The following is a 12098-nucleotide window of genomic DNA, read 5'->3' as shown; positions in this document are numbered from 1 at the left end:
ACACTACCATGCCTGGAAGAATCTGGTCAAATGCTGGACATGGTTGAATGAAATCACTTGCAGAAGTAAATGTCGGGCCACCCACCACTTTCGGTTTTCCTTTTCTTTCTCTAGTTCAGCTTGTTACACTAGCATTACATTCCTGAAGAGCCACCTGCATAGTGGAAAAGGCATTTCTAAGAAGTATCTTATCAAATTCAGGACCAAGTATCACTGCCTTACAGACAGAGAGAAATGAGGCTAAAGGGAAATTGAAAGGGAATTAAAAATAATTTTTACAACAGGTATTTTCAAGGCTCTGTTAGTTTTACTATTAATGAAGTCTGCAAAGTCCTTCCTAAAATTCAATGTCTTTTACTTCCCTCTCAACTGTTTCCAATCTTTTTATCTCTTCCATTCCCCATAATTTTCTCTTCTTTTGTGATATGCAAATATAGTCCGTACTGTTCTGGCAAACCATGTGTTCACACGTCAATAACAAGAATTGTGATGAATCCTTCTCTGCCTATTGCATTTCTTATACTTATGGTGACTTGGAACAGAATCTGTGCCAGAGCAGACAGCAGAGACCTTTTTAGGAAAGAGGAATGAAACATATCACCCAGTTTAAACAGCAAAGATCATTCTGCTAGATCAAAGTATAAATGAGCAAGACCTTTAACAAAGAGTAGCTGACTCAGGTTAACACATTTCTCCCTTTTCAGAAAGGGATTTTCACAACGTATTCCTAAATTCTGGCATCAGAATAAAAAGCTATGAGAAACATTGAATATCTTTATAGTCAGTAGGAATCTACTCAGCATTAACTGAAATTCAGAAAGTCCCAATCCAACAAAAATGATGCAGTGTATGATGTCTGGAATTATTTGACGACAGCTTTCCTTTGCCTGTTTCAAAGTTCATAATACAAAGCATATCACTAGACAGAAGTTTTCACAATATACTCCTTAGATCACATGAACTCAACGGACTGCTTGCTGCAGGCCCACTGAGACACAGGTGACAAAGTCTATTGTTCTGGTTTCCACCTGATAGCTTGTTTTAAGAGACAGACAGATGTATATGACATTAATGTAGTATGCTATTATTAGTTCCTATGAAAGAAATTTATGGATGTGAAGCTAAAAATTTGTAAATATTTATTAAAAAATACTGATAGGAAAATATTTCACCAGTAATCATAAGTAGAAAAGAACAATGAAAATCAAGAAGAGAAATGGTACCATATAAAAAACTCTTACGTAATGCGTATTAGGAAGTTTTCTAAGAACTGGGTAATAGCATTGTAGGAACATAAGAAATTAAACAGTTGAAGTAAAACAAAGAGTGGAAACGATAGCTCAGAACTTCGTTCATCTGATTTTACATCAGCAACTTTAGTTTGTGATGTATAGACTAGACTTGCTAACAAATTTTATAACCATTGCTACCTTGTGAGTAACCCAGAGAGAATAATATTTTGCACTTACCTTGTTTTAGACAGAACAGCAGGATTATGTTTTACTTTTCTGATGAATAAGGGCCAAAATTGTTCCAGCTAAATAAAATCCTGGCAGCACGGCACAATCACCAATACTCATCTACCTGCTATTTCGTGTAAGCTCACAAAATGCTTAGTTAAAAATGTAAAAACAAAATCACCTGCAGAGCAATCGTGGTATTCTTCGCAGGATATTTCCCCACCAGTCCTTGTTCTTTGCGCTTCTTGAATTTCCTAAAGTAGTCCTGTATCAGGAAGGTGGCATAGAACTTCCCCACGGTTACCTCATCATCTAAATGAACAGACCAGACAGATCTCTCCCAAGTCAGCACATTTATCAATGGCCTATGCACTCATATCTCATTTGGAGGGAAAAATGTGATGGGTGCAAGAGGTACTGGGCTTTCAGCTTACAACTATGGAACCTGTAACTAGCTTAAAGGCAATGTTTTAGCGAGCCATTCAGGCTCAGTCAGTTAAGCAAACTCATCCTTAATAAAGACGAAAAATGCAATACTTTACCAAGTCTCATGTAGTTCTAAGTAAGTTTGTGTAAGTTTCTAACAAACCATAAGCATGTTTGTATAAGCACAGAAGCTAAAGGCTGGCTTTAGTTCCCCTGGAATAAATGGATTAAAGTATAAGCTACCATGATTTACGTACACTATGTTCATAACAGAGACCCTATTTAAAAAAAAAAAAAAAAGTCCTGCTTACATCTCTTTTTTTCACTACTGAACCAAATTTTTGTAGTCACTGTATCAATAGCATTGTTCTTTGGCATCTTTACATCCTGCTTTTTTACATGCTGTGCATGTTTTTTATTGGTGTTATGTGCTCCCTGTAGTACCTGAGCATCTTCCAGTTTGAATTCTGTGTCCCAGACGTTCATGTTGGGCTGCATCTTCTGCTATCTTACTGTCATCTAAGAAGACAGATTCTAGACTCTGAGGCAATCCCACAGAGGTCACAAGTTCACATATTTTCCATGAGGCTCTTGTTTATGTGAAGATTCGGTGCTTAGCCACCTTCTAGACAGGTGACGATCACAGTAAATACGAAATGACATTGTGCTTTCCCACATTATTGTATTGTATCGGCCTTGCAATGCTGATAGGAATTACACGAACTTCCAGCAGTCAATTTAGTACAATTTGAAAGATAGGCAAGCAGCAGGTGCAGTAAAACCTTGCATTTTTAACAGAGTCACTGTTGTGAACAAAATCCAAATTTCAAAGTTTTCAGAGTTCAAGGCAGGTACCTTACGAGGATGTTGAAATCTCCTGGTCCACAGTGTATTAAGAACGTTATGTGCCTGTTCTGAGTGCCACTGAACCATTCACCTCTGCAAGTTTCATCTCTTGATGAGTAATGCTTGACAGAAAACTAGGAATAGTTTTCCTTTCAAAAACATTGCTTTTGTTTCCACACACTTTTTTACCCTGGAGGCCTCTGGCATGAAGTTCACTACTTTCCTTTCTGCTTTGTTGTCTAGTCTCTTGATGTTTTTCAGAATTTCAAGACAGCTATTGGCAACATGGTTACTAGTTGGCTACACACCTTTCTTAGAAAATATGGATTTCTTTTATGCCATTGTTTTCTCCATATTTTGACTCACTAATGGAGCTTCAGGACAGATTTGAGTTTGGTTTTTCATTTTGTTTTGCGATAGGTTTTTTTTTTTTATACATGAACAAATTCTGTTAAGCAAGCTTCTTCGCTAATTGTCAAGCAAATTCTCTAAACAATCGTCATATGCTGTGATATCTTACATCAACATTTGATTGAAAGTCTCCTGTGTCTTTGTTTTATCCATAATAATGTCCCAATGTATCTCATTAATTATCATATTTCTAATAGTATTTTAACCTGTAATATGACAGCTTTTGCTAATTTAAATGTAATTAACTTTCTTCTTTTTGTGACTTGTTTCACATCAATAAAAAGGATGGGGAAATCCAACCCATGGACAACAGTGTTACAATTCATTGCTACCTCTGTGATAAAATTTGCCTCAAAATTAATTCTCTACCATTCAAAATAAGCTCCTCTCATTATAATGCCTGAAATGGGCTGTAGGCTTGTAACTCCATAGCTCACAAGAACAGCTCACTGGTCTACAGATACCACCTCAGCAGTAAAAAGCTTTTTAATTGACTCCACAAATCTAATTTCTATACTTATGGTGAATATTTGCTTTGATGTTCATCTGTAATCTCCCTTGGCAACTCCTCACGAGACCAGTGGTGCTTTGTATTTGGAACACATCACTTATAAAGCACCTAATCTAAACTTGCCTTCCTTTGATGAATCCATTGATTTGCAACGTAGAATTGGTCAAACTCCCCAGATAAGCCTTTACCCATTGTTTATACTATTTTCTTTCAAGTATTCAAACAGAACTTTTAAGGAAGCGAGATAGCAAATGGCTTCTAGAAAGAACAAGCATATAGAAGTGACAGACTTGATATAACATATACTACTATGGGTGGTTGCACTTAGAGCATGTTTCAAGTCAGGCTATGACATTGCACAATTACTGACTGTACCTGAGATGACAATACGTGTGAAATCTCAGTAAGCAGAAATGAAGGGCCCTTACTGATCCTTCTGGACCAACTTTTTATAAGCATATTAGACGAATGCATTATTAGATTGCTGAATTGGGCATGCCAAAGTCTGTACGTACAAACAAGATGCATGTGTACTTCACAGGCACAGTCAGTTGTACTGCAGACACGTGCACACAAGAACTGAAGCCTGGCCAAGGGGAGCCATCCTTGACTTTGTTTTTCGAGTAGCACATATAGCCAGAGAAGGACAGGTATAGGGAAACAGCTAAGCATAACTGACCACAGAACTGACAAATCTGTAATTACAATTAGCAACAGCAAAAGGAATCACTTCAGTAGGAAGTTTTTGGAAGAAGGCAAAAAGTTTTATGCAGGATTAAACAGGCTTACAATGGAGACCGGGGAGTTTAGAGAATACAGGTGAATCTTTAGTGAGGTGGACGTATGTATCTCTTTCCCTTTCCAGTCTCCTAAGAATGTTAACTCATTCATACATTTAGGCATTTTACTGACATATTATGCTTTTGCAAAGCAATTTCATTTTTTCTGTACTGAAAATGTGCTGCTAGTTACGAGCAGTTTAATTAAATTACAGTAATGAGTTATTTAACCAGTACCAAGAACTAACTCCACTTCTAGTACATCTATTTATAATTCAGGGAAAAAAGGGCTATGCTGATTGTTTTCATTCTGCTCTGCAAATAATTGTTTTGATTGTGTTCTGGAGGCACAGTCACAAGCAGATGAAGGATCTAGCATTCAGTAATACCAGCAAAAGTAATACTGGAGTATTGAGACTGCTCAATACTTTTCAGTGCAAGTAATTTTAACATATTGAATTTGGATGCTTTTTTCATTTATATTGAAGAGAATGTTCTCTCCTAGAAGATCAGCTGTCACTGGTGTTATTCTATGTAGAATATTCTACTGAATATTAAACATTAAATAGGAACTAGTTTCTACTGCACACTAAACTACTTTACACTCCTGTGGCATATGAATGCAAAATAGATGCTATTTTCTAGATGGCTTACAATATTTTCAATTTTCAGGTAGGTCATAACAAGGTTTACGGAGAAACAAACCAAACTGAAATAAAAAATTCATGCATCTTCAGGACTTCCCAACTCGTTCTTATTTATACTGGGTTGTGGAAGCCATACTGCTTTCTATTCATTGAGCAGTGATCCAGATTTTCAGCCTTCTAGCTACACTGAAAAGCTACATTTGCAGAATAAATATTAGCAATGAATTTTAGTATAGCTGAAAATAAATACACAGCTTATATTCAGCAATGAAATGAAGCTTAAATCAGTGAGTTACTATGTAAGATTAGTTCTAAGAATGTGATCTTTATAGATTCTTTGTCAGATTGCTTTAGGCAGGCACAGCTCACTATTCTGAAGCATGCATCTCTATTTCAATAAAAAAATGTAGGGGAATAAAGTTGGCAAGAGGCAACACTAATTCCATGCCACCACCCTAAAACAGAATTGCTTCAGAATATTCGGAAAGACTCATAGTTGAAAGGAACAGAGGCTGCAGAAAAAGCTCAAGCACATAATTACAACAATAACAAAGCAGTTCATCTATGCCATGCAAGCACTTAGGTGTAAGGCTAAAAACAACAGAGTAGAACACAAACAGTTGTTTTAAATGTGCAGTATCGGTTCCCCTTTGAATAGTCAAAATTGCTAGACTTTTGCCTTTGCCCCCACCATGATCTGGCAGCCATCTACCAATAGCAAGTGGCTATTGGCCACTCTTGACTAGTGGCTCCAGCGACAAAGCTAATGCTGCTTCTTGGGTCATGCTGAACAGCAGGACAGCCAGCATGCTCCTCCTCCCCTAGAGACTGAGAGCATCACCTTCAGAAAGGGACCAGCCTCCACCACCATCGGGCCTGGGATCTTGAGTCTGCTTCCAAACCTGAGTCTGATCAGTCTTGAAAGCTGTCATAACACTATAAAAGTACAATAAACTACAAGAGACACCAGGAGATTACAATGGATCTAGTCTATCTTGGGTGTGGGTGACAGTGCAACAGATCCTGCACCTTTAAAACTTGAAAAAGCAAGTAAAACCAGTCACCTAAGCCTACACTACAGCATGTTAATAAAAATGTATATATTGAAAAAGGCTAAATATATATATAAGAATATATATATTTAAAAAGAGATATAGCAAATATTTGACATTTCAATTTATAGCTAGTAGAAACACCCAATATACGTGCCTCACAGTTCTTGCAAATGTATTGGTATCATTAGAATTTTGAGATCTCTTTACACGGGCCATTATTCATATCTCAGTCATACTGGCATAAATCTGAACCATTCCCACTACCTGTTGATTATGGAACTGTTCTGGTTTAAACTAGTGTAACTGAGATAATTTAGCCTCTTGCTTTGTTAATTTAGCAAAAAAATATTTTTTGAAGGCAATTGTTTCCTCAAAGAACTATTCAACACATACATGGATATGAGCTAGAACATAGCATACACTGTCAAGCTTAATTAGTACAAAACGTAATTTTGCTCAATGCATTAAAATCAAACTAAGTTTAGTTTATTTTGCTGACTGATTTGAAATCAAGACTAGATATAGATCTAATAAGGCTTTTTTTTTTTTCCAAGCAAGAAAAGAAGCATAACATTTTCCTCTCTTTTTGATCTAAGAACCTGAATGTGCACAAGTCCATGGGACCTGATGAAATCCAACTGCAGGTCCTGAAGGAGCTGGCAAATGAAGTTGCTAAGCCGCTGGACATCCTATTTGAGAAATCATGGCAGTCAGGTGAAGTTCCCGATGACTGGAAAAAGGAAAATGTAACCCCCATTTTCAAGAAGGGGAAAATGGATGACCCGGGGAATTACAGACCAGTCAGTCTCACCTCTGTGCCTGGCAATATCTCGGAGCAGATTCTCCTGGAAGGCATGCTAAGGCACATGAAAAACAACAAGGTGCTTGGTGACAGCCAGCACGGCTTCACTAAGGGGAAATCCTGCCTGACCAATTTGGTGGCCTTCTGTGATGGGGCTACAGAACTGATGGACAGGGGTAGAGCAGTTGATGTCATCTACCTGGACTTGTGCAAAATGTTCGACACTGTCCCACAGGACATCCTTGTTTCTAAATTGGAGAGACATCAATTTGATGGATGGACCACTCGGTGGATAAAGAACTGGCTGGATGGCTGCACACAAAGAGCTGTGGTCAGTGGCTCAATGTCTGGCTGGAGACCAGTAACGAGTGGTGTCCCTCAGGGATCGGTGTTGGGACCGGTCTTGTTCAACATCTTCGTTGCTGACATGGACAGTGGGATTGAGTGCGCCCTCAGCAAGTTTGCCGATGACACCAAGCTGTGTGGTTCAGTTGATACCCTGGAGGGAAGGAATGCCATCCAGAGGGACCTTGACACGCTTGTGAGGTGGGCTGATGCCAACCTCATGAAGTTTAACCATGCCAAGAGCAAGGTCCTACACCTGGGTGGGAGCAATCCCAGGCACTGCTACAGGTTGGGCAGAGAAGAGATTCAGAGCAGCCCTGCGTGGAAGGACTTGGGGGTGTTGGTCAATGAGAAAATGAACACGAGCCGGCTTCTGTGTGCGCTCACAGCCCAGAAAGCCAACCGTATCCTGGGCTGCATCAAAAGGAGAGTGACCAGCAGGTCCAAGGAGGTGATCCTTCCCCTCTACTCTGCCCTTGTGAGACCTCACCTGGAGTACTGTGTGCAGTTCTGGTGTCCTCAACATAAAAAGGACATGGAACTGTTGGAATAAGTCCAGAGGAGGCCACAAGGATGATCAAGGGACTGGAGCACCTCCCATATGAAGATAGGCTGAGAAAGTTGGGGCTGTTCAGCCTGGAGAAGAGAAGGCTGCGTGGAAACCTCATAGCAGCCTTCCAGTATCTGAAGGGGGCCTATAGGGATGCTCAGGAGGGACTCTTCATTAGGGACTGTAGTGACAGGACAAAGGGTAACAGGTTAAAACTTAAACAGGGGAAGTTTAGATTGGATATGAGGAGGAAATTCTTTACTGTAAGGGTGGTGAGGCACTGGAATGGGTTGCCCAGGGAAGTTGTGAATGCTCCATCCCTGGCAGTGTTCAAGACCAGGTTGGACAGAGCCTTCAGTGACATGGTTTAGTGTGAGGTGTCCCTGTTCATGGCAGGGGGTCGGAACTAGATGATCTTAAGATCCTTTTCCACCCTAACTATTCTATGATTCTATGATTCTAAGGAAGTTGTATTTATCTGTCCTATATGTGTTATCTATTTTTTTATTATTGTTTGTTGTCTTTTAATGTCACTAAAATTGCAAAATTCAGTAATTTTATTTCTTTGGTTCCTAACAATCTAGAAAGACCAACATGCACAGAGAATAGCACATTGCAATATTTATCAGACTGACCGCCAGCTGGAGGGACCACTTGGTCAAGTAATTTCATGCTTGTTTTCTTCCATATTTTCTTTATAACTGCTCTAAGTTCTTCATTTGCTTGCTCTAGGTTACCTGTAGCAATGAAATAGAAAAATGGAGTATGGCAATCATGTGAATCACATTCTGCAATGCTGCAACAAATGATCCTTTGGGTATTAATTAGCTGTACACAAAAAAAAAGGCAGCAAGCCTAAGCTACATCAAGTAGCAAATAACAATACTACAATAACCAAAGATAAGAAAGAGTGTAAGACTGAGCTCCTGGGGCTTTCAAATCCATCTCTGGAGCACTGCAGAGGTCAACTGCAATCTTGGCTCTACTCTGTCACTGCTTAATGCCTCCTGCTTAAATTGCGTGGAAAGAAGTGACATGCTCTTTACAAGCCACTTCTTTCCTGATACAAAGCTGAGCCTTTATTTATTTAATCACAGTAATTACTCAGTTGTACAAGCTTGAATGTTCAGGCAATAGACTACTGAGCAGTTTTTAATCTCTTGCCGTGCTCACCTAAACCATGGTGGTGCCTGAGAGGGCTTAATCTAATCAGCTTGTTATTGGCAGTGGAGCATCAATTCTGCTGAGAATAGCAGAAGACACAGAACAGAAGGGTAGAAAACTGAAAAAATGCATGAAATTAGAAGAAAGTTCTTTGAAACATACCACTAGTTTTCAAAACTTTTTCCCTTTGATGCAAATGACAGAAATCCATTCAACCCAGTTAGACCTGGCCTCAATTAAATGGGAAGTTGCTTTCAAGTGAAAAAACTGCAGTTACACTAATGTGGGATCCAAGATACTGAGTTAAGAGTAGCAAGGAAGGAGCACCTTGGTTGGGGAGAAAGGGGAACTCATTCATTCCCTGCAGTAGAACTCCTTTTACACCACTGCTACATGTTTTTATCTGACCAGATTAAAACACCTAATAATTTCTGAGATTTCTTGGGCTCTGGCCTCATTATCCCCTCCCTTCATTTTTTTAGCAAATCATTCCTAGCAACATAAATAGAGTTTTGGGTCATAGCCCAAAAGCAAACCACATTCAGTGACACTAAGCCAGCCTTCCTCATGCCAAGAAAATGAATACAGTAAACTGTAACTTTTCCTCATTGAACTATCTGACAAGTGCAAGGAAGTCTTTACAGCTAAGAACCTTACCTTCTGTTTTTATCTTTAGAGCAGTCCTAACCAAAGCAAACAAAGTAGCATTGAACATGACGGTTCCATCACTGTTTAGTGGCATATTCATGGCTACTAATCTCTGTGAATGAGAAAAGGAAAACAAATTTTGATGTGGCTTTATTGGAAAAGACTTCCTATAATGTTAATTTCTGAAAAGCTGATGTATTCAAAGAATAATATCTAATGATATTATATGCCTTCCAAAATCTCAGCCTTCCATCCTAGCTGTGTGTAATAACCACCTCATATTGCTCCTTTCTGATATTAATCACATACTTGCTCATATAAAAGCTAAAACTGTCCAGTAGTTTTCATGAGCTATTCATTAAGTTACTTTCCAAACACTGAAGTTTAATCCTTGACTACAACTGTAAACCACACTATGGAAGTATTAAGGACAAACGGAGTTATTTAAGAGCATGCACTCCAGTTACAGTCATGTTCCAGGTTTCCCATGGGTTTCACCATCCTCATGGTCCTTGAAGAACCACAGCACCAAGTCTGTATAAGGTGGTTAATTTCTCAAGTAACTCTTCAGTGATGCCATACATCTCTTACACTACCTACACTGAATTAGTGTGAAAGGGACTCTCCTCTTTGTATTAGTCCATCTGTGCATTAGTGATCACCTTTTAGAGCAGTATTGCTGAGACATTGTCTGTCAAAGGGACACTATATAATCCATCAAATTCTTTTTCTAATGTCTGGCTTGTTTTCTGGTTGTTTTTTTTCTATTATCGTTTAAAAGAATTACTCAATTGGATAATTTATGTTAACACATAGACAGATATAGGTTTGCTATAAGTATGCCTTGTGGCATTCCATTTGAACTCAACGTTTTATACATCAATTTACCTATTTAGAAAACAAATATTAAAGAAATCCAAACTTCGGTGCTGTTGCAATAATCCTTTATGAGAAGACTTGATCTTATTCCTACTGAAATTGCTAAAACCACAATATCTGTACTTCTGAAGTCCTCAAACAACACTATAATTACTCATCTCCTTTGTGTTGCTTTTCAACTTGTATATTAAAGTGCAGTTAACCCCCATCTAACTCACACATCGTGCCTGACAAATTCTATGTAATTTTATATTCTCTCTCATTTTCAGTCTTCTCACTTGCTGCTACATTTTGTACTGCACAGCCTTAGTTTATTAACTTGCAGTCCCCATTCTTCAATCTCATTTCTATTTCATGCATAGCAAACACCTCATGAATACAGTAGTGTAAAAGTACTGTATCAAAACTTATTTGTATATTAAAGGAGAAAAACACCCTCTTCTCCCTGGGACTGAAAAGAAATCAGATATCCCTGGGTTGAAGTAGTCTTGTATGTGACACTGGGTCACCAGAAATGCTGGGATGAAGTAATTCATATGCATAACAATAGACTCATGATAGATTTACAAACCAACCCCTTTCATTTTGGTGCATTGTGAAGAATTTCACACAGAATTTTACACAGTGAGAGCACTGAAAGAAATCACATTAATTTTGCTTGTTTAAGTTAAGCCTGAAAAACATCAGGAAAACTTAAGGGTGAAGGAAACCTTACGAACAGAGGGGGTTACTGTGCCTGGCACATACTGGGTAGAAATGAGTGAATGAATGAACTGTAAGAGAAATCTACAAAGAAAATAGGGTAAAACCTACCTTGCAAGCCACTCGGTGAGGGCATAATTTGCCAAAACCAAGCGGTGGCTGAATGCGTCTCAGTAACGTAACCACATCAAGATGCTTTATCCTTCCCCTAGAACCAACACACACCAGTTACCAAACATACATCCATTCCCCAAAAATATATTGTGCTCTGCTTTTATTTGTTTTACCAGGTGAATCTTATCAGAGAAATGATCTAACTTACTTTGCTTCAGGGTCATATTCTGACCATATCCTTTTGAACTCATCCAAATGATGGGGACCCAGAATAGACCAGTCACGTGTCAAATAATCAAAATTATCCATAATGACAGCCACAAATAAGTTTATAATCTAAAAAAGTAATCAAGAACAATCGGCCTTAATTATTTTGAAATGTTAAAAAATATTCAATAAATAAAATGATTTTATAAGGTAGCAGGTTAAGAGTTCAAACAAATAAATTAATCTCATAAATGATGATTTTTTTTTCCCAAATGTTATCAAATACCTCAGAAAATACTTGCTAAGCATTTAACTGACTAACTGGAAATCTATCATGTAATGATATGAGAAGAGTGTGATTCTATCTTAGAGTACCTAGACTGTAACATGGTTTTGTTTCTCTTCTTTGAATTGCAGATCCCACTACATCAAATTAAAGAATGGATCCAATACATGTATTCGACACAAAACAGATCTCAGGGAACAGCTTTTGTATTAATAGGATTCAGTGTCACAACAGTAAGACTTCTGTGTATGTTTTGATAACACAGA

At 38.3% G+C, this 12098-nt stretch overlaps 1 protein-coding gene and 1 long non-coding RNA gene across 15 annotated transcripts in view; one reads left to right on the top strand and one right to left on the bottom strand.

Annotated features, from left to right (window-relative positions):
* Window positions 1-12098, top strand: part of LOC133270559 (uncharacterized) — a 985299-nt gene that overhangs the window by 610120 nt on the left and 363081 nt on the right. The gene's annotated exons all lie outside the window — the stretch shown is intronic.
* Window positions 1-12098, bottom strand: part of CACNA1D (calcium voltage-gated channel subunit alpha1 D) — a 188452-nt gene that overhangs the window by 19074 nt on the left and 157280 nt on the right. For all 14 annotated transcript variants that reach the window (XM_061455851.1, XM_061455841.1, XM_061455840.1 and 11 more), the window contains 5 exons: window positions 11548-11675; window positions 11337-11433; window positions 9654-9756; window positions 8468-8569; window positions 1642-1772 (listed from right to left, as the gene is read on the bottom strand). In XM_061455851.1, coding sequence (XP_061311835.1) covers window positions 1642-1772; window positions 8468-8569; window positions 9654-9756; window positions 11337-11433; window positions 11548-11675 — 561 coding nt within the window. The remainder of the gene's footprint in view (window positions 1-1641; window positions 1773-8467; window positions 8570-9653; window positions 9757-11336; window positions 11434-11547; window positions 11676-12098) is intronic.

Source organism: Pezoporus flaviventris, unplaced genomic scaffold, assembly GCF_033815535.1.
Source record: "Pezoporus flaviventris isolate CSIRO_AGI_PZ_B2104156 unplaced genomic scaffold, CSIRO_AGI_Pfla_v1 ptg000021l, whole genome shotgun sequence".
Lineage (NCBI taxonomy): Eukaryota > Metazoa > Chordata > Aves > Psittaciformes > Psittacidae > Pezoporus > Pezoporus flaviventris.
Note: the sequence above shows the minus strand (reverse complement) of the source record. Positions and strands in the feature narration are given on the sequence as shown.